A 22,675-nucleotide genomic window follows, 5' to 3' on the forward strand; every position below is an offset into this window, starting at 1 on the left:
TTCTCAAATAACCTGACATTAGCTCAAAAGCATATGAAGCACAGGAATTATTCCATTTACTTTTCCCTAACGTGTTATGTGACAGTTAGTTCGGTATTTCTGCAATCCAGTACTATTCTTGTAATTTTTGAAAAAATATTTGGACTTTTTATATGCATATATGTTATATGTTATGTATATATGCATAGTATCCTACCCTTTTAGAAAAAAATCCAGTTATTTAAAAAGTATAATGCATTGGCTATAAGCACAAATCCTTCACTTTCCATTAGTGCCACACATAGTGGACAAATGCCTTTGACGGGGGCTGCATTTAAATGCAAATAAACTTCAGATGCGCCTTTCTGTCTCCATGATGAACTGTTGAGTCAAACTTTTCAACTGGTTTGCTGTTACCAATTACCCAAATTATACATAACACAAGGATCTATTATAAAATAACAGTTATGCTCTATATGAAATGTCAAGTAGGCTATATGAGTATGAAGATGTATGTACAAACAAGAATAATTCCTTCAGCAAGGTGTGCAGTTTGCATAGATGTACACGAAAAGCAAACATTATGATGTAAAGTAGATTGAATTACATCACCTTTTTCAACACTCAAGTAAACATATGAAGACTTCAGATGCAAAAGCCTCTTAGCCTGTCTATATTTTAAAAAATCTTTAATATTAACATTTTTATCAGGCTCCTATGTATAGCTTTCTACCTAAGTACCGACATTTCTGAATGGGCTGAGGCTGGGATTTAGTGAGTTTGAAGTGAAAGTATTTGATGAACTATTTGAATTACGTATACATTCACTATTTGCGGAGAGCACTCTTTTTTGACATAGGTGGCTTTTAGAGGCTTTTGCATCAGAGGTCTTCATATTTTCTGGGAGACTAACAATAGTCATCTGATTCTTTGAAACAAGTTCTCAAACTTGTGACGCTGTACTTAATGCTATTGCACTAGCTGACAGTATACTAGTTGCCTCAAGGTCCTATAACTGTAACTGCCTTCTTAACAACACGTGTACACTGTAAACTGTAGTTCATGTGCTGAAGTTGCATGTAAAGTTTTGTAAATCCATCTTATGTCACTATTGTAATGGTTACATTTCATGTTGCCATAGCATGACTCTCAGTCTCTCTTGCAACAGTGGCCTAGTTACAATTCTTGCTCTGGTTTTTATTAAACATGAACTGTTGTAATTTTGCATGGCTGGCCAACAATGACTCATTTTGAGACTTTTCTTGTTTCTTGCAACAAATGTACTTCTTAAAAAAAAAACATACTCACTGCCATAATATTTAATTGGTGAATAAAAATACCTACAATAATCCACTGCTGGTTTTGATGCCAATACATTATTTGACAGAACGATGTACTGAAAACAGAAACGTTTTTTTCCGTGTGTACAGATGACAACGTTATCGAAATTATTCTTGTTCACACGGATCTGTGAAAAATACTAAAAATGCTGTATTGTGCATCCCAGACAAGTAGTTGGCAATGTATGGAAAGCCGATAGGGCCAAAAACACGTGAATTTTAACACGTCAACAATGTGTATTTAACACATATTTCACGCATGAAATACGCATGAAATACGCGTGAAATACGCGTTAAATATGTGTTTTTTGCCCAAATCAGCGTGTATTCAAGCCGTATTTAACACGTGAAATACATGTTAAATACACGTAAAATATGCGTGAAATACACATTAAAGGACAAGTTCGGTATTTTACACTTAAAGCCCTGTTTTCAGATCGTTTCCGATGAAATAGAACGGTTAAGATTTAAATTTGGACACATGCTGCTGGCCCGAGAATTTTCGGTTTCTGTGTTAGCACCCCCCCACCTCCACAATGGTTGCATAGGTGCACTGGAACAATCCTTCCTAAAACGCATTAAACTTTCGTTTACAAAGACGTGAAACTCACAGAGTGGTCAGGGCTGTTCACTGATATGCTCACACTAAATCGCTGCAAAAGATGCTTTCCAACAGGTTTTATCGTAGTTTTTGTCCAACTCCATTGACTTGTATTGGATGTGCTGTGAGGTACGGTATTACTCCGCCGCCGGGCTGGAGTGTCTATTATTCAAGCTCTCAACGGAAGAATGTACGGGTGTGAGGCATTTGGAAAAATAGGGCCACAGTTTTACAACGAATGGTAAAACACCTGTTGGAAAGCATCTTTTGCAGCGATTTTTGTGTGAGCATATCAGTGAACACCCCTGACCACTCGGTGAGTTTCACGTCTTTGTAAACGAAAGTTTCATGCGTTTTAGGAAGGATTATTCCAGTGCACCTATGCAACCATTGTGGAGGTGGGGGGGGGGGGGGGGTGCTACCACAGAAACCGAAAATTCTCGGGCCAGCAGCATTTGTCCAAATTTCAATCTTAACCATTGTATTTCATCAGAAACGATCTGAAAACAGGGCTTTAAGTGTAAAATACCGAACTTGTCCTTTAAGCTAGACAATGACACTGCTGTACAGCCAAAACAATATTTGGTGCATGAATTTCCTGTTATCACTGTAAAGCTGCTTTGAAACAATCTGTATTGTAAAAGGCGCTATATAAATAAAGGTGACCTAAAGGTGACTTGACAGAAAATTAGGTCACAACAGAACAGGATGGCTAAAAAGATAGGCCTATGTAATTTGCTGAGGTGTAAAGTCCAGGGGTCAGAAAGTAAAAGTCCTGCCATATGTTTATTCCACCCATGAACTCAGCCAGCTGATTTCACTAATTAGTTCTATCTCCTGGCTGAAAAAACTGTGCTAATTAGCAAATCCAGGTGATTGGAACAAAATACTGAGGAGGACTTTTACTTTCTGAACCTGGACTTTACACCCAGGCTGCAGCTGGTATTGGAGCTCTGCAGCACCCTATAGATGCAGTGTCCACGTAGGTTTTCTCTCTTCTCAGATTCTCCTCATTAAATGCTAGTAATAAGGAACAGACTGAAAGAGGGTGGGAGAAGAAAGAGGGGTAAAGATCACTCACAGCTGCGACTGTGGTTAAGGGAAGCTCCCCTCGAAACTGGACACTTCCCATTAGTGTATCTCCCAAAGTCATGTATGAAACTCCCTTTAACTCTTTTGTATACATTGGCCTTGTTGAAATAAAAAACTTAAATAGTTCTGTCATCATTTACTCACTCTCATGTTGTTCCAAACCAATTTGACTTTCTTTTGTCTATTGAACACACACACACACACACACACACACACACACACACACAAAGTAAATAATATACTGATAACATTTATCCATTCAAGCAAATGCACTTTAAAACATCAAAAAGGATGCAAAAGAACCATAAAGTCCATTCCAAGTATCCTGAAGTTATTATAGTTTTGTGGGAAGAAAAGTCCAAAATGTAAGTTCTTATCTTCATTAATTCAAGATCTGGATCAGGCTGGTTCTTGATCAAATCAATTGAAAACCTGCTCTGTAAACATGATCCAACTGATTCATTGAAAAGATCTGACTCAAAAGTATGATTCATTCACAAATTAGACAGTGCTACTTCTCGCATGAACTCTTTCAGAGCAGAAAAGTGAATAAGCTATAAGTGAATAGCTTCAGAAGACTTATAAGAAATATATGAACTACTTTTATGATCCTTTTCTGGTCCGTTTTGAAGCTTGAAAGCTCCAGTCCCCATTCGTTTTAACGGAATGGAAAACAGCAACTAGCACAAAAATGTCTGGGTTTGCTAATCTCCCGATTTTAGCTCTTTAATGCGATGGATTGCCAATGCATTAAGATCTCATCTCCATTTAAATGTCAGGGAAATCTAAATTTTTATAGATGCATTATGTCTATATGTCTACCCGCTATAGTGTTCATCTATCATACATCCCTTCATTCATCTGTCTATCAATTTGTCATTTCATTCATATTTCTCTCTGTATTATTTATGGAGACTTGCATAATCACAACCTACTCAGGTTGGAAACTTTGTCCTTTATGTAGGTTAGCAGATGTACAAGTCTAGCCCCTCTCCAAATCATCTTGACTCATCCAAGACCATGGAGAAACCCGACAATCTCTCTGTCCACAGGGAGTAATGAACATAATGAGTGGAAGAATGTAGGGAGTAACTGTGCTCTCTTGCTAAAATGCTTCATAAGTTCCCTTTGGAGAAGAAACAATAAAACATTTACTCCTCTTAGAATGATTCACTACAGCTGTCATCCAGACTAGGCAGACATAACTGGTCTGGATGTCCAGCTCAGGTCATGTGTAACTGCAGCAGATTACCAGAGGATACAATGGTTGCACTCATCTGGCGTATTTGGAGCTGTTTTCACACATACACGTGTTCGTAAAAAACAGCTGACAGCCTAAAATGAGTTCATGTGGGTTAGTAAGGGTGAGTCGGTGCAAAGAAGGAGTTTCTGTGTGAGTAAAAGCATAATTTGACAGACTGGAGACTGAATGCAAAGCTTTGCCATTCCTCAATGTTGCCCTGGTCAATGTCATTTAAAACAGTTGATAACAGCTGGAATGAATGAAAACAATGCACTATTTGTGAGGAGAAACTTTTATTCTGCAGTGGGGTTAAATAAGGGCAGGAAGATGTGAAGTTGAAGGAAGTTGATGTTACAGACACTAACAAGCAGAATTTCATATAGGTTAGGTAACCAATAAAGATATTTATCTTTTAATTTACACGTCATCACAATTTATGTAACGGAATAAGGGTTGTTGGTGTTTGCCACTAGTGTTCATTTCAGATGGAAACAGCAGTGAATTGCATGTACAGGTAGGTACAGTTTTGGAATTTTGCGACAATGTAGGTAGAGTGAGCCTATGTTGAAAATTGACAAAAAACAATCGACTATAAAAGGATTATTAAATTGGTCAGTATGACTAGCGCACTCTGTTCCAAATCTTCTGGAGCCATGCGGTAGTTTTGGATGCAAAACAAACTGAAATTTAAAGGAAAGAATCATATGGCTTTAGAACACTTAAAATATAGTGCATGAGTAAGGTCACCTTTATGGTGCCCTTTTGTCATTTTGGAGTTTGACAGCACATTTCCACATTAATTTTAACGGTATGAAAAAGAGTGGCCAAGATATTCGTCACCTTTTGGGTTCCATGAAAGAAAAAGAGTCATGGGGTTTGGAACGACATGCGGGTGAGTAAATGATAACAGAACTTTTATCTTTGTGTGAACTATCCCTTTACCTCCAAATGATCACACTCTTTCTGTTTTCTTCCCAAATAATCTTCTCAGACCTGCCAAGAGTTTAAATGACTTTTAGCTCTGACATAATGTCAATGCTAATTTGGCCTGCCATCTGAAGACATTGCTCTTTTTATTTATTTAGACATTGTATGTCCAGTCTCAAATCAGTTATCATTGCTAATCCTGCTCTAAATGCTTTCAATTAAAAATAATGCTCCAAAAGTACAATGAGATCAATGAGCAAATTATTTTATCTCTCTGCTAATTATGCATATGTGAATTGTATCTCTGGTGATTCATAGCACACATTCTTACTCACAGTGCGATACAGGGCAGTAGCTCCAAGGCAGGCCTGACCCATGACCTTAAGAACACTTATAAACATGAGGCAACTGCAGGTTAACTGGAGAGGCCGCTCTTGTTGCAGCCTGCCCATTACTCTTTGAGACACAAAATATATTTCAAAGTTAAAAAAGCTTTGTATACCAATATGTGTTCAGATATAAAAAAATGTTTAGGTTGGAATAAAAACATTTTAGATTCTAGAATAGAAATTTTTTTTTTTTTTTTTTTTTTTTTTTTTAAACAACGCATGATTAAAACACCATGTTTATACTTATGCAGTGCACATTTGGACTTAAAAGATGTGATTACAGTGTTATCATAAATCATGTCTAAATTGGGTAAGTAAATTGCAGCCGCCTGAGTGGTGTTCAGTTTTGTTTCATGTTGCAAGCCATCTTGATATAATTACCAGAAGATACATTAGCCGGATCATTATATTCACTGATTCTCATACTGCCCCCTATTGACGAAACGCGCATTACCCCTTACCTGTTTTGTGAATAGGATTGCCGTATCCCAATACTCCTCATGCTTGTCATTGTTTTTGTTCAGCTTCTTCTGCCAGGTGCAGAAATTACGCAAGGTCATCGCCGCGTTCCCGGAAACCTTGGGTCCTTTCTCTTCCTCGTTAATCACCATAAACTTGACAACCACGATGTTGATAGAGTTGAGAATGGTGGGGTGTTTGTAAAGCTTAGCCGCCACAGACATTAAGGTCAGCACGTAATGCTTGAGGTCATCACCGTGGAATTTGGCCATCGATTCATCGGCCACCACTAATGTCTCTACATAACGCGGAATGGAGACGAATCTTTTCGAGCGGTTTTTCAGAACTGACATGGTGATGTTACTCATGTGTTCCTTCATGTGCTTAAACTTCGCCAAATACTGCTCAACGGTGTGTGTCACATCGCTGTCCACGCCGCACCTTGACGTTGAGTTTCCACTCATATTGGCGTTAGATCTGCGTCTGATGACATGCGCATCCACATTTTCCCGGCTGGTGTCGTTAAAAGCCGGCTTGACGAAATATTCCCAGCCATCGTAACCGAATGCGCCCTGCAGCCCCTTGCACAAGCTGAGCGCTGCATAGGAATATGGATCAGAATTCACCTCACCGGCATAAAAACACCGGCTCAGATCTTCACTGTGCGCGGAATTTTGAGCAGTTGGGTCGGCGCGCGTCGAGAAACCGGGAGCAATGAAGCTGGAGTCCGACTGTAATTCGAGTACAAAATCTTGTTCAAATGCACTTATTTTATATACAACTTTCTGCTCCAACGTGTTGTCTTCTGCACCGACTAAACTGTTCTTGACATGATTCAGTCTTACGGGCACGCAAAACTGACTCTGCATTGAATTCACATTTCCCAATTGAGCATAGAACACGTTAACAAGAAGAACTGACCTTAGCAACAAAAACATGTTTGTGCGCGAGAAAATTGATTGATAAAGCGCAAATTGAGATAGAGTGAGATGTGGATGCAACAATATTCCAGGATGCGGTTGCACTAAAATGTTGCTTTTGCGCGTCCATAAAGTGTGAAATCCGCCGGTCTGTGATCCATCCCTTTCTTGTACCTGTAAACTGAAGCGGCTCTACTCATCTGTCGTCTTTATGTGCGCGCGTCATGTGCAAACATCTAGCGCTTGTCATCAGAAGTTTTTGGGGAGGTGCTCGAGTGCGCTCACTGTGTATGCTTCTCGATTTAAGGTTAAGCCTGCAACTACTTGTGACTGTGTGAGCTTTCGCATCATCAGCCTGCAGCGCTCCAAGAGCCGGGTTTCCCTCCCACTTCATTTACAGCATCCAAACAGTTTCTTATGATATGAAGTTCGCAAGGGGAGGACAGCACATGGACTGTAGAAATATATATATATATATATATATATATATATATATAGTACTGCAAAGTTCTAAATATAGGCTATTCTAAATCTAAATTGTTATATTATTTTTCCATAATTGTTGTGTGCTTGACCGTTTCCAAATAATTTTGGTATAATACACTGCAGAATTTTTTTTTTACAAATCGGAAAATTAGGGGTACAACAGCTTGTCAGTGGGGCAGTAGGCCTACCCTTAAAGGTAGCCTACTCCTATCACTAGGATGCATATTATAGGCCTACCTTACAGCTGCATTGTAAAATTTCTTAATTGTATCAGTTGCAGAACCGCATTCTTGTATACTAGCCTATTGTACTACTTTTACCATATCTTTCTTTGGCAGAAATTAAATATTAAGGGTAGTTATGCTAAAATACGGTTCTGAATTCAGCATCTGTCATGACTGCTGAATCTAAAAAGTGTCAATTTGAAGTACTTGTTCAGTGGACCCATTCAGTTATGTACAGGTGTAAGAGCGACATCTTGTGGTGAAATAATTTCAGCACAGTTTAGTAAATATTAAAAAGCTTTAAACTACGACCAATAATTTCAGAATAACCTTTTTCCATTCCAAGCAACCACAAAACATTTAGTTTTTTAGTACCTGACAATGTTTTGTACCGTAGGATGCCATAGGATCTCTTGTTAAATTATTACCTCCAGTTTCCAACTTTATGCTCCAAATGATACAATATTGCCCCTTAGCGGTGGTTTTGAAATCAACCTGACATCAGCCACTGTAGCCTACGCTGCGCTATGATAATGAAGACCTCGATGAAAAACTCTAGCTGTGTGTGTTGTGAATAACCTATTAGATGTCCCTCCTCCGATCATTTTTTTTAAAGATTTGTCTTTCTGTTTTGTTTTTTTAGAGGTTTTATGAGTTTAAAGTATGCTGGATTTAACTAGCCTAAATCAATGCCACAGATAGAGACAGAAGCTCGGGGTTTTGCGTTAATTATTTGAAATAACGTAATATATATTTCAAACTGATATGCGCTCCAAAACGTATTTGGGAACTTTTCAAAATCATTCATTTTGATTTATAGTTCACCTAGCCATGATATTCAGATGTCACCTTGCTCGTGCGTACACCGCGTTACTTCCAAGATGTTCACTGGTTTAAGACGCTCTCTAGCATAGATTTTCACTGGTTTAACACGCTCTCTAGCATCTACATGGTTGACACTCAACACATACTTTGAGAGTCCTGCAGCATTCCAGCCGGCTGTTATAATAATAGCTGAAAGTAAGACCCGCTGTAGTGAAAAAGGGGGCGTGTCGGTAGCCCCATTGGATCAAACTGGGTGTTTTTTCTTTTTTTCTTGCTTTGGCGCATGAGGGGGAGGAGAGAGAATGAATATCAAAAATAAACCGCGTACGCTGGAGAAGCACAAGACAGTATAAATACCAGCAACGCGAACATTCTTCGCTTACAGTTAGCCGGATGAGAATTATCTTATAAGACTGTTTGTATGAACTCTCGAGACTTAGCCTAATTTAAATTTTATTAAGTCAATATTTATATTAGGTTTTTCATAGATTTTTCATTATCTTAATCTGCATCTTTGTTTTAAAATATAACTATCTGTGCGTGCAGTGCCGCTTACCTATTTTACAACATAGGCTACAGTTTTGAATATTTCCGAATTCACTATTAAAATGGTATCCACAATAGTTTGTTATATATTTTTCTTAGTAAATCTTATGTCTCACTTTGCTCTGTGTGAGCTAAACGAGGAAGAGGAAACTGTGCCAATAAACCTTGCATTCAGAAAAAGTGTTTTTTCTAGGAATGAAGAGAGAGCGCGTTTTAAGATCAGTGCCTTTAGCCAACTTTTTGTGCTTGACCTGACGCCGGACAGCAAGTTCGTGTCTCCAGCATTGAGCGTCCAGCGCATTAAAGCGAAGAATCTCCCCGCGGTTCTGGACGCCTCTAGGAGCGGAGGTTCTCTCAGGGGTGCCACCCAGCGCGGAGACAGCGGTGCGGACCTCAGAGACTGTTTCTACACCGGATCGGTCAACTCCGAAAAGGAATCTGTAGTTGCTGTTAGTTTATGTCACGGCATCCAGGGTACTTTCATTACGCAAGGGGACGAGTACTATATTCAGCCTAAAGCAAGTGTCAAGACCACCGGGAAATCTTTTACGCAGGTGCACGTAGTTAAAAGGCGAGTCTTTTCCAACCACAGGGGAGCGTCAAATATGGTCTTTGATCAAATAAATGTGGACCGTTTTGTGAAAGAGAGCAACCTGAACTCCAGTGAAGACGAAGACGGCAAAATGAGACGCGCAAAAAGATTTGTGTCTGCTGCGAGATACATCGAGACCCTGCTAGTGGCCGACGCTTCAATGACACGTTTCTATGGAGATGAGATAAAGGTTAGTAAACTGTATCTTTTATCGCAAATTGCTCATTTAACATTTTTAATTTACAAATTTAGCAGTGGTTAATAGGCTATTAGATCTGCCCCTCAGTTGCATAAACAACGTTTCAGTCAACTAATTCATTGTAGGCTACACAATGTAGCTACAGTTCAGCTTTCACGGAAGGTAGCATTCTCTCTCTCTCTCTCTCACACACACACCTTAATTATTATTATTATTATTATTATTATTGCGTTTTACAAGCTAATATCTTTAAATAATGTACCCCAATTATTGTCCGTAGCAATGCGGAAAACTGTGACTGCAATATTTATAGCATGCCTATCTATAGAATATTTGTAGAAATACTTTTAACTGTAACTTATTTGCACCCGCCTTTAATAAGTTTTCCAGGTGACATTTAATACCCTTACGAAAATTAACCATGGTTTTATTATAGTAAACGTGTGTAGGCTAACCAGGTTTTTTTTATTTTTTTTTATTTTTTACGGATTGATTACCATTTAGGATAGCCTACAACAGTAGGTATATTTAGTGTAGCAAAACCGTGCTTAATTTGTGGTTACCATGGTGGAACTACGATAACCAAGGTTTCTTTTTTCTTTCTTTTTTTTCTTTTCTTTTTTTTTTTTCTTTTTTTTTGCAATAAAACCATTGTTATTTTTTGTAAGGGTAGGGCTACATCTCTGAGCATGTGCAGGTCTCACGAAAGTGTAGGCTACACTTCTGATGACATTTTCGGTCAATATAGCCTACTGCAGTGTAGTTATAGGGAGCAAGGATCCTGGAGCGAAGAACAGGCTTTTTGAAAGTCGAGGCATGGTTTCTCTAGTGAAATGTAGCGGATTAGCATAATTTTGCCTGTACCAAGGGATGTGTTTTGGAAACTGAAAACGTGTCTTCTTTCTCTCCATGGTCGCTCGCAGCGGGGTTTCTTTCATTGAAATAGAAAACCCGGAGTAGATTGGCGTTTCAGAACTCTCTGAGCGAAATCTGTCACTCCGCTCTACCTGCATAGTGCGGGTTTCAGTCTGCATGTTGCATAGAGGTGGAGCTAGACTAGGTCAAGCTCAGCCCGTGACGTCCAGAGAGGTGGTGCTGGACGTCATTTGGCTCTGCAGTGAGCCCAACTTGCGTTTCTTGGAGAAATGTGAACCGGGCAGTGGTTCAAATCCGCGGGTTCCCCGAACCGCAACTCCGTGACCCTCCCTTGGTAGAAATCGCGTTCCCGTCCTCTACATCACTGATTGATGGCGTCTTTTGGAGCGAGTTTAAACATTTTTTTTTTTTGCAAACTAACTGTTCGTGTTTGTCCAAGATGCAAGTTTTTGGATATTAAATTCTTATAAAACTATATGAAAAACACATTTTGTAACACACACTGTTACCCTCAAGGTCTGTACTGAAGTAAACACTGAAAGTAGGGAATGTGTTTATCCATTATAGCTGATGTGCCACTAACTAAATATGAGTGCACTCAAAACAGCTGTCATATGTGCTGTTTCACATTATCAAGGATTTCAGGGTAAAACTATCATTCAGGGACACATTTCCTTTGCAGTCTTTATTCTTATGTAAAATTCACACGTACAAATAATCAGATAATAATACAATCAGTAAAGAGTTCCTCTTGTGCTGATTGGGTAGATCATTTGAACGTGTTCCTCCCGAACTTTGTTATTAAAACATAATTTTCAGCTGTATTCACAAGTCGATTGAAGTACAATTTCTAAAACGATGTAGCTCTAAATGGTCTATGGTTTAGAATTGAAAAGTAACATAAATCAGGCAAACCACTCAAACTTGTGGTTTGAGGGTGGCTGTGGGGTTGGTTATACTGATTGTAGCAAAATATGAAACTAGTCTGTGAATCAGAAATACAGAGGGGGGTGAAAGGACCATCTGGAAAAGAAGGACAGACAGGAGTTATTTTTGTCCCATATTATTGATATAAAGAAGAACAATTTTTTAAATATTTTGGGCCCACAAACCTTCAGATTTTTGCTACCCCTTTATTTTCTCCCCCAAAATGTAGTGTCAAGTTTAATGAAGTCTTTATTAAGTCTACTGTGATGTTTGTGTATCATCTGCATTAATATGTCTAACATGGAAACTTATGCCTGTTTTTAAAACTTTTATCAAGTCATAGTCTCCTAAAGAATGAAACTGAAAACAGTCGATCAGACAATCATCTAATTTTAATGCCAAGAGATATTGTTGGTACTGGGGTGTATTTTTTTAAGTATCTTTGAGATTTGTTTATGCAGTGTATCCACAGACCATTTTTGTTTCATTACTAAATTTATATTCTCTCTCTTTATTTCTACAGCACTATCTCCTGGCGGTGATGTCCATGGCAGCTCAGATCTATGCACATCCAAGTCTGAAAAATGCTGTTAGTCTGGTGGTAGTAAAGATGGTCGTTGTTGAGGATGAGGAGGTGGGACCTGAGCTTTCAAACAATGGCGGTGTTGCCCTGCGAAACTTCTGCATGTGGCAACAACATTTCAACCCAGGCAGCCAGAGGCATCCTGAACACTATGATACTGCCATCTTGTTCACTAGAGAGGTGAGAAACACAAAGCATTTTTTTTCCATAACAAAATAATCCAAATTTGAATCGAACGGCAACAGTAATTGAGATCTCATCATCTTGTGCACCAATGTCAGTATCCTACAATGGTTGCAATCAAAAAAAGTTATGAAACAACTGGACGTGTAATAGCAGATTTACTTTTAAAAGCAGAAATATGTAGGTTAAGTAATTTTTTCATCAGGAAAGATGGCAACTTTCTCCCCAACATTTTCAGTCCACACACATTTTACAGCTTTTGATTAACTCACTTGGCTAGCACTTTTCCAAAACAAGACATCATTTCATTGAGGCAATGACAGGGTCATGATCACAATGCTCAACAGGGGGCCCCTTGTTCAATCTTCAAGACAGCACACATGAGATTGTAGTACTGCCAAATCCAGAGGGTTAGCACAGCATAAAATAGATGTAGGAGAAACAAAAATTTGGCTGGACATCCAGCTGAGAGCAATACAACAGAACTCATGGAGGTCTCGGCCCTTCTGTGGCTAGATGGAGAAACAGGTGGTTTTTATTTAGTGGAGGAGGCCTGTGTGTCTCTGGTCGTCTCACATGGCTTCACTGAGACGTCTTTCACAGTCAAGGTTATCCTTGTCTGACAGGGAAGTGCTGGACAGACCTATTGGTCTGCCTGTGCTGTGTGGTCCAGCTATCTCACAGTTAATTCCCCCCCCCCCCTTTTTTTTCTAGTACGCAGTCTGCCATGTATTTGCTTCATTTTACGATGGAAACACTGACAAATATGTTTTGCTGGCAAGAGCCTGCTTGGGGGAAAAAAGGCTGTCTGGAACTAATGGAGCGATGGCTGGATATCAGTGTCTCAGATGTGTCCCCCTCTACTCTCCTCTCCTATCCTCTCCTCTCGCTTTTCTTTTTTTTTTTTTTTTGTCTCACATCTCTCTTTCTCATTTGCCCACTTGTCTCTCTCTCTTTTTGACCTCAGGATATTTGTGGATATAAGGATTGTGACACTCTGGGTGTAGCTGATGTTGGCACTATGTGTGACCCCAAAAGAAGCTGCTCAGTTATAGAGGACAATGGCCTTCAGGCAGCATTTACTGTGTCACATGAACTCGGTATGTTCACACACATGAACAGACTCCATGTCTATAGTTGGACATCTCACCCTAACTGACTGTCTGGACAAGAGCATGTGTTCCAGACTTAGTCATTAATTGATGTAAACCAGCTGTTTTCAGCAGCTAAAGTACACTGAGAGCTTTGTGTGAATATTAGGGCTGTAGAACGATTTCAAATTTTAATTGAATTTAAAGTGATTAAAGTTAGAATTTGGTTCTAAAATGCTGAATCACATGTCAATATTTTTAGAGACAAAATTAAGATCATTCAAAGACATTGTATTATTGTAGTAGACTAGTAAATTATTGAATATACTTACATATTGAAGTGGCTTTAGAAGTCACTATATTGCCGATTTCTATTTCTATATCGAGTTGTCAGTCCGTCCAAGGACAAGTTCTTATATTCCATCTGTGCTATTTTCTGGAATCATATTTTCAGGAGTGAGCTTAAACAACCCATACAGAGTATGCACACACAAATAGGTGTTCAAAATACATGTACATTTATGGACTTACATTACAGACATTTACGTTCAATTATTAAGCACCAAGTTTCAGTAGTAGCTGCAGTATTGTTGTCTCTTTAAATGTTTGATTGTAAGTGACACCCTCTAGAAAAGTAAAAAACTACACAGTGAGCAGCAGTGATGAACATCAATGAAAGACATATAGAGCACAGTCATATTGAGGAGCTCAGCAATGTGTGAAAGTTATTACACTGTACATGTACATCTTTTTGTTTTCCTCTCCTTTTTTCAGGCCATGTACTCAGTATGCCACATGATGATTCAAGAAATTGTGAGAAATGGTTTGGGCATCTCAATGGACATCATATGATGGCTCCTTTCTTCATTCACCTCAACAAAACTCTTCCCTGGTCTCCATGTAGTGCTCTATACATCACAGAGTTCTTCGACAATGGCCACGGTATGATCCTTCTCTGTTTGTCAGGATACTGTTTTAATCATTTCCCTTCTTCTTGTCAGTGAAAAAGTACTCACAGAAAAGCAGTACCATTTGTTTTTCTCTTGTCTTTCTGAGTGTATCTTTTATTAACCGCTGTTTTCTCTCGGTTAACATTAGGTTTTAAGTTTTTGTTTGGTTTTGGCCATAGAACATAATGGTGCATATTTCCCAGAGACCCAGAGGGGAAAAAATACAATAACATTCAGTGAAGTTTTTGAGACATTTGGCTTAAATTGTAAATCTGTCATTCTAAAGTTAATGGAAACATGTCACAGAGAATCTACTGTATAATTTTGATCTTAATGTGCGGTGAAAAATCTCTATAATGTAGATGCCTGCGTTTTATGAATTTACTTTCTTCCAGTGTTTTGCACGTTTCTTGTTTAAATGCCTCTTCTGTCTGAACTTACTCCCTAACCACTAATAATGGGCTGGTTGGACCACACTGTGTAATTTTGCTGAGAGTGTCAAAACTAACAGTATTTGCAGAGCAAGCTCACTCTTACTCACTTCATCTACTCATGCTTTGTATGAATATATACAATACTGTTCAAAAGTTTGGGATCTGTAAGACCCCTGATTTTTAATGTTTCTTATGCTCACCCAGGCTGTATTTGTTTGATCAAAAATACAGTAAAACAGTAATATAGTGAAATAGTAATACAATTTTAAATCACTGTTTTCTATTTTAACATATTTTAAAATGTTATTGTGATGGCAAAGCTGAATTTTCAACAGCCATTGATCCATGATGAAATCATTCTTATAATGCTGATTTAAAGGTAGGGTAGGTGATTTTTTATAAACACTTTTTGTTATACTGGTTAAACTTTCTTCATCCTGAGAGCAATCAATAATGGAAGTGGTCTAAATTTAAAAAAAAGTACATATCTTCTGTCTAAGTCTCAGGACCAAAAAAAATTTCCGCGCAGACATCACACGTAATCAGTGCGTTCCGCAAGGCTATGCAGAGTTGTGGACAGTCACTGAGTGCCACAAACAAACAGCAGCCACCTTTTACAGTTCCTCCTGAACCAAAACAACGCACTTATGCTACGTTCACGCCATGTTGAAACCGTAATTAGGAGATGGCAACCCTTGACGTTCTACCTGCAGCTGTTCACATCCTCAGACTCGGATTTTTGCGTTTCTATGTCAACACTATCAACAACGAAATGAATCTGCTGCAGTCAGGTGGTAGAAGTAAGAGCTCTGTAAGTTGTTTACGTTCATTATTATTGTAATGTTATGTGCTTTGAGAGATGAGGTAATTTAACACCATCTCCTGACGCTTTGCAGGCGCTGTGTGTGTTCATGTGTTTTGAAGGAGATGTGGCTTTGGAGAGCGCTCTAAATGGGGAGGGTGGGATCTTGCTAGCCTCTCCGAATTAGCCTACACTACCTTTAATACTCAAGAAAAATTCCTTATTATCAACGTTGAAAGCCGTTGTGAGGCATAATATTTTGGTGTAAACACTGATATTTTCAGGATTCTTTGATGAATAGAGAGTTGAAAAGAACAGTAGAAAACTTTTGGAACTTTATAAATGTATTTACTGTCACTTTTGATCAATTTAATATGCCCTTGCTGAATAAAAGTATCACTTTCAAATAATCTGACCCCAAACTTTTGAATGTTAGTTTCCTATCTATGAAGCTGTGAAGTTGTGATGTAACTTCATGAAGTAAAAGATCTTTCAAAAGGGACTTTAGATTTCTGACACACCGAGGGGATATGTCCAGACTGCCTATAGGCATACCTGGAGTTAACTGTTGTTCAAATTAAATAGAACAATTCACAATAAAGATGAGCTCAGATAAGAAAAGTGACAGCTCAGGAAATACGGTAGACATATTTTCTCCAGTTTTTGATTTATCTCCGCCGATATCTCAGTCTACACGCTCTCGTTCCCAGTCTTCCATTGACTCATCTTCAGTGACTCACACATTCCAGGTTTAACAACTGTTTTCCCTCACAGAAACCCTATGCGTAGCCAAGCACATGCCGTCTTTACCGGTCGTACTGTTGCCACAGGTAGACTATGAACTGATTCGACTTCAAGGCTGTTATTTTCTATTGTTGTTATGCCTGTATCCGTTTAAACAAAAGCCTTTCATTACTAAGCATTCATAACATTCATTTAGGTGTGCAAAGCTGTATTGAAACTTGTCCAAATTCTTAATGTGTCCTCAATACTTTAAGCCTAATTAGATTTCACAGTATCAGTCTTGGAAAAACACAAAGGGAGTCAAGAAGTCTGCATTATTGTTTCATGGTGTTATACTGTCTCCATATCTTTATCCATATGGATAAAACTATGTTTAGGAAGGACTCAGGGTATAGACATTCCTTATAGTAAAATTATACTTTCTTTTGTTACTGATTCGATTTTTTGTTCTAGAGTGAGCTAACTCCACAATAATAGGTTACATAATGGAAATCTCCAGATGGGAGACTATTAGGTCTTACGCACATTGGGATTAGAGGAGGTACAGTGAGATCTCTCTGCTATGAAAATAGTTCCCTCAAGCTAAGGTGCACACCTGTTTTAGACTCGCTGAATGTAAGAGATTGTTTTATTTGAAGTAAACACTCGGTCAATGGCAACAGGCTTAAAGAAAACAGTCCAAACCACCTCATAAGCATCATTACAGGAGCTAGAAGTTGAATATCTCTAAATTCATATAGCTGAATAAGACCCTGCATATGTATTCCTCAGGTGACTGTTTGCTGGATCCACCTGAGATGACCATCCCTTTACCCGCTGAGCTCCCCGGCCATACGTTTGGTCTACAACGTCAGTGCCAGCAGACGTTCGGGGACAAATACATCCAGTGTCCTAATGCTCCTAAAGAGCACGCATGTGCACAGCTGTGGTGTCAAGAGGAAGGAAAGAGACAGTGCACTACCCGGAATGGAACCCTCCCCTGGGCCGACGGTACTCCCTGTGGGGAGGACAGGCGATGTCGTGAGGGTTTATGTGTGTCGAGTGCACTGGAGGAGGCGGGAGAGGGGAAGGTATGCATGGCCTGGATGTGTATGTGCGTCATCCAGTTTTATCACACTTCACCTGTCAGCACGTATGCATCTAAAGTGCGGGGGGGACGACGACTGGAAACACCTCTGTACAGATTTATGGGCACCGCTATTAAAAAATATCTGACATTTTAGGTGACGCCTTGCTTATGGGCCCTTGTGCATCACCCTATACTCCCTTTTAAAAATTGTAAACATTAGCACATACTGTCCCAATTTTCTCTTTTGATTATTCAAAACGTTTACGTATTCCCCTTCCTTTGACATCAAAGATGACACATTATTTTCACCATACTGTTTACATGTTTGAAAAAGAAAGAGTCAGACTCATAAATAAAACGTATTCCTCCTCTTGGATCCCAACCAGGCCCTGTCTCTGAGCAGCTTAAAATAATCAATCTACTTTAAATCCAGCTTCTAAATGCCAGAAAGAGAGTTTATATAGAGGGAGCCTTTAAAAAACTCAATTATTTTTGAGCCTTCCATTTTCAGATGCATGTATTCAGCAAAGCCTCTTAAAAAAGTGTGATTATATTTGGTGTAGTGTAAAAAAAAAAACGTAAAAAAAAACTTGTGATCCCAGACGGCCTGGCTGTGAGAAGGCATCCTTCAGCCAACTCATAAAAAACCCTGACAGAAATGCAGTGTGGTATGCTCACATTCTGTCAGCACTACGCTTACTGGAAGTGATGTTTAGGACTTTGCAAGGTTACATCAGGGGTCAAGATGAGCACTGTGATTGACTCAGATAATACAGTTATAGAGTTATAGAGATATTTGAAGTTTATAAATGTTTACATAGAACAAATATAGTGATTTTACATACAGTGTATAATAAAATGAAATAAAAAACTAATATAATTATATAATAATAATTGCTTTCTACTATTTATTTATATAATTTTGTTTCACTGTTTTAAGAAATTTATACTTTTATTCATCAAGGACACATTAAATTGATCAAAAATGACAGTAAAGGCATTTATAATGTAACTGTTAGATTTCTGTTTCAAATAAATGCTGTTCTTTTGAACACACTATTCATCAAATAATCCTGAAAAAAATGCATCACGATTTCCACAAAAATATTAGGCAGCACAGCTGTTGTCAACATTGATAATAATAAGAAATGTTTCTTGAGCATAAAATCAGCATATTAATATAATATGCATATACAGTAATGATTTCTGTAGGATCATGTGACACTGAATTTGGAGTAAAGGCTGCTGAAAATTTAGCTTTGCCATCAAAGTAATAAATTACATTTTAAAATGTATTATAAAAGAAAACAAATTTACTGTATTTTTGTATTTTACTGTGTTCTTTTGGATTATTTTCTACTAGGTGCAACATATTACAGTGAAATGAATAAAAAGCCTCTATTTGTCCTCCAGGTGCCAGTAAATGGTGGTTGGGGAGAGTGGGGCCCTTGGGGGCCGTGCTCACGGACATGTGGTGGGGGTGTGGAGTTTTCTCACCGTGAGTGCACTGCTCCAGTGCCACAGAATGGGGGATCGTACTGTGTGGGACAGAGGGTCAAATACCAGTCCTGCAATACTCAGACTTGCCTAGAAGACCATGGTAACATTTTATAAATAAACCTCTTTGGGTAGCATAATGTCACATGAATGAAGTCAAGAGGTCAAAAACCCATGCATTTGTAATGATCGCATTATTCTTAGTGGTGCACCAGTGACTTTTATTTTTTATTCACAGGCAAAAGCTTCAGAGAGGAGCAGTGTGAGAAGCATAACAGTGATCGTTACTTGGACATTCAAGGGAACATAAAGCAGTGGATCCCCAAATATTCTGGTGTCTCTCCACGTGACCGCTGCAAACTCGTCTGCCGAGCCAGATGGAGCAATGAATTCAAAGTTTTTGAAGCCAAGGTGCAGATCCGTTGAAAACGCTTTCTTTTTAATCTAATTTGATCAGCAATAATGAAAATATGTGAAATAAATGTTAGTCTCTTCTGTGTAACTGCCTGCTCTAAAGCTTTACTAAGATGTCAGATGATCTCTTTCTTAGACTTCCCTCTTGCCACAGGCCCATTGATATCTTTACACTCCCACTAAACTCTCATGCATGAAATATTTTCCTTGTTGTAAAATGTGAAACCTGAGCACCCGAATCCTACAGTCCAGCTACTTCCTTAAGCTCTTGAGTGCACCTCTGTAACTGATATTTCAGATACAGCTGAAATGTAGTTGGTTTTGCGTCATCAGCCCAGAGTTTTGGCCATTCCACTTTACATGGAATAGCCATTATGTGAGAAAAGAATACACAGAACTTAGCACTTAGCCTGCCACTGCAATATAAATGCACATTGTTTCTTTAAGCATTTGTTTAGTGTTTCTGTCTATTCTAATGCATATCTTTTATATGTTCTGGGCAGGTTGTGGATGGCACCACCTGCGGGCCAGACACCACATCTATCTGTGTTCAGGGCCAGTGCATAAAAGCCGGTTGTGACCAGGTCATAGGCTCAAATGAAAAGCTGGATAAGTGTGGTATCTGCGGAGGCAACAGTACGACCTGTAGGAAAATAAGTGGCTCACTAAACAAAGCTACGTAAGTAAAAAAAAAAAGAAAAAAGTATATTTAAGCATTATTAAAATGTTAGAAAACTGTAAAATAAACTCTGGGAAAGGACAGAGTGAGCTGTTGATATAACTGAGCATATTTTGTTTTTGATAAGGATGCACTGAAATTAATATTCTATCCAAAAATAATTTCATGTTACTGTATGAGCAATATTAAAATTCTACACTATTTTGTCTAAATAAATGAAAAATAAAACACTAAAATCAGTGCTACAAGTGAATTAGGTATCACAACATTATAATGTATAGAATGAAAAATAGACATACATTTTTGTCTTATTGTAACGTTGTATAGTACTCCAAAATGCAGGCCGCAGAGATAACAAAAAAGTCTTCATTGAACATGGAGAATAACACAGGAGAACACTTGAGAGAATATAGGAAACTAAACACGTAAATTAAGCACGAGAACTGACAAGTAAACTGAACATAACAGGGAGTGTAAATAACAGGCAAACATAATGACAGACAGGTGGAAATCATATGTAACCATAAGAACTAATTGAGATATAAACAGTAAACAAGGAATCCAAAACTAAACAGGAACTGAAGGAAACAAAACAGAATATAAAAATAATTTACCATAACCGTGACACTTTGAGTAAAGAAAATTTTAATAATCTAAAGAACCTTTTTTCCACTATCAAGAACCTTTTGTGCAGTGGGAAGCTTCCATGGATGTTAAAAGTTTTCAATAGATGCGAATAAAGAACCTTTATTTTTAAGAGTGTAATGTCAACCAGTAACCAATATGGTACGGATATATCATGCATATCATCCTAGTTTATGATATACTGTTTGTTTACAATATCTCCACAGTATTGGCTACATTGATATTGTTACCATCCCGGCTGGGGCTACAAATATTGACATAAAGCAACGCAGCCATCGAGGCATCGCACACGATGGTAACTACTTGGCGGTAAAGGCAGAAGGCGGAACCTACATCCTGAATGGGAATTTCTCAGTGTCTATGGCAGAGCAGGATATCCCAGTGCCTGGTGCCATGCTTCGCTACAGTGGCTCTTCCACCACCCTAGAGCGACTACTCAGCTTTCACACACTTCGGGAGCCCATCACTGTCCAGCTGCTGTCCACTGCTGGGGACACCTCACCACCTAGGATAAAGTATACTTTCTTTTTGCCGAGGGATGTGCCTTTTAGCAAACCTGGCACAGAGAGCAGGATTTCGGCACATGTTATCTTGCCTTTTGGTGGAGCTGACTGGGTCTTAGGTGAGTGGTCTGAGTGCTCCAAGAGCTGTGGTGCTGGATGGTCTAGGAGAAGCGTTGAGTGTAGAGATGGGCAGGGATCCCTGTCTTACTTCTGCGATGCCGACCTGCGACCGGCAGACATCCGGCCCTGCGGGGATCTGCCCTGTCCCATTTGGCAAATGGGGCCGTGGTCAGCATGCTCACGGACTTGCGGACCCGGAGAGCGCCACCGTACCGTAGTCTGCATGGACTACATGGGCAAGGTTCTAGGGCATGAGAAGTGCAACCCAGATAAGAGGCCAGAGGTTGTTGTAGGAGAATGTTTTTACCAGGACTGCTAAAGCTGACAGTAAACAGTGTTAGAGAATGAGGAGGTGGTGGGATGCGTTGTGTCTGTAGGAACTAAGAAAGCCCTACCAAGCTTCACAAGCAATCAAAGGAGCTCTTAGACATAACAAGGGCATTTGTTATGAATTATTACCTATATCATGGTTTAATCTAATTCTCTGTCTTATTTTGTTTAATTTTAACCACAAAGGTAACCTCCCACGGAGATCTACCTCAGTCAATACAAGCTTCATAATGTTCACAATTGTTTAGAGAGGAATCCTTTTGAAAACAGCAAAACCTTTGAACAAACCTGCTGAAATGTTATTCAAACATCTGTCAGATACCTCCATAATGCAATATAGTTTACTCCACATATGAAACTCTTCATACATGCTAGACAAATTGATTTCACACATTTATTTTAATTGCCAGCTTTGTAGCATTGAGTCTGTTTTGTAATGATATCTACTACTTTTAATACTGGTATTACCCATGAAGGCTTTCAGATTTTTCATATTACAACACTGGAAAAAAACAGTATTTGGAAGTACAGTCCTTTACTGGCCACATAATAGCTGTATTTGAACAACAGATAAGAGCTGTTGGAATAGATACAAATATGCTAATTTTACTTTTAAAATGTTACCTGGTTACGACTGTTAATTTGGATGAATGATTTTAGTTTGTAATGTAGAATCAAAGTGGAACTGCCTTCTCTCACATACTGTTATTTTGTTATTCAGCCACTTACATTGTTATTCAGCCATTAGCCAATAAGCTACCCCGGTCTGACAGCAACAGTGTAAAGACTGCAAAGCGTGCCTTAAATGTAAAAAAAAAAAATTGCATCCACTGATGCACATTACTTAAAAGGGGATCATATAATATAATCGATACTGGCATATGTGAGTTTACAGGAGAAAATAATTTATTGCTTAATGTTCATTTAGAAGTGGATAATTACTGTATATTATTGGACACACATGTGCCCTCAAGATAATTGCAATTATTACCGAAAAGAAAAGAAA

At 38.7% G+C, this 22,675-nt stretch overlaps 2 protein-coding genes across 2 annotated transcripts in view; one reads left to right on the forward strand and one right to left on the reverse strand.

The window, feature by feature from the left end:
• adamts15a (ADAM metallopeptidase with thrombospondin type 1 motif, 15a) overlaps positions 1–7,279 on the reverse strand; it is a 32,943-nt gene extending 25,664 nt beyond the window's left edge. Inside the window, exon 1 of the mRNA XM_082169392.1 lies at positions 6,033–7,279. Coding sequence (XP_082025518.1) covers positions 6,033–6,968 — 936 coding nt within the window. The 5' untranslated portion in view covers positions 6,969–7,279. The remainder of the gene's footprint in view (positions 1–6,032) is intronic.
• A 1,531-nt stretch (positions 7,280–8,810) lies between these two features.
• Positions 8,811–22,675, forward strand: adamts8a (ADAM metallopeptidase with thrombospondin type 1 motif, 8a). Its single transcript, XM_082171619.1, has 9 exons — positions 8,811–9,813; positions 12,149–12,388; positions 13,359–13,491; positions 14,257–14,424; positions 17,184–17,482; positions 18,895–19,081; positions 19,217–19,389; positions 19,896–20,071; positions 20,923–22,675. The coding sequence occupies exons 1-9, from the start codon at positions 9,094–9,096 to the stop codon at positions 21,656–21,658; spliced, it is 2,832 nt and encodes a 943-aa protein (XP_082027745.1). The 5' UTR covers positions 8,811–9,093; the 3' UTR covers positions 21,659–22,675.

This window comes from Leuciscus leuciscus, assembly GCF_965113295.1.
Source record: "Leuciscus leuciscus genome assembly, chromosome: 5".
NCBI lineage: Eukaryota > Metazoa > Chordata > Actinopteri > Cypriniformes > Leuciscidae > Leuciscus > Leuciscus leuciscus.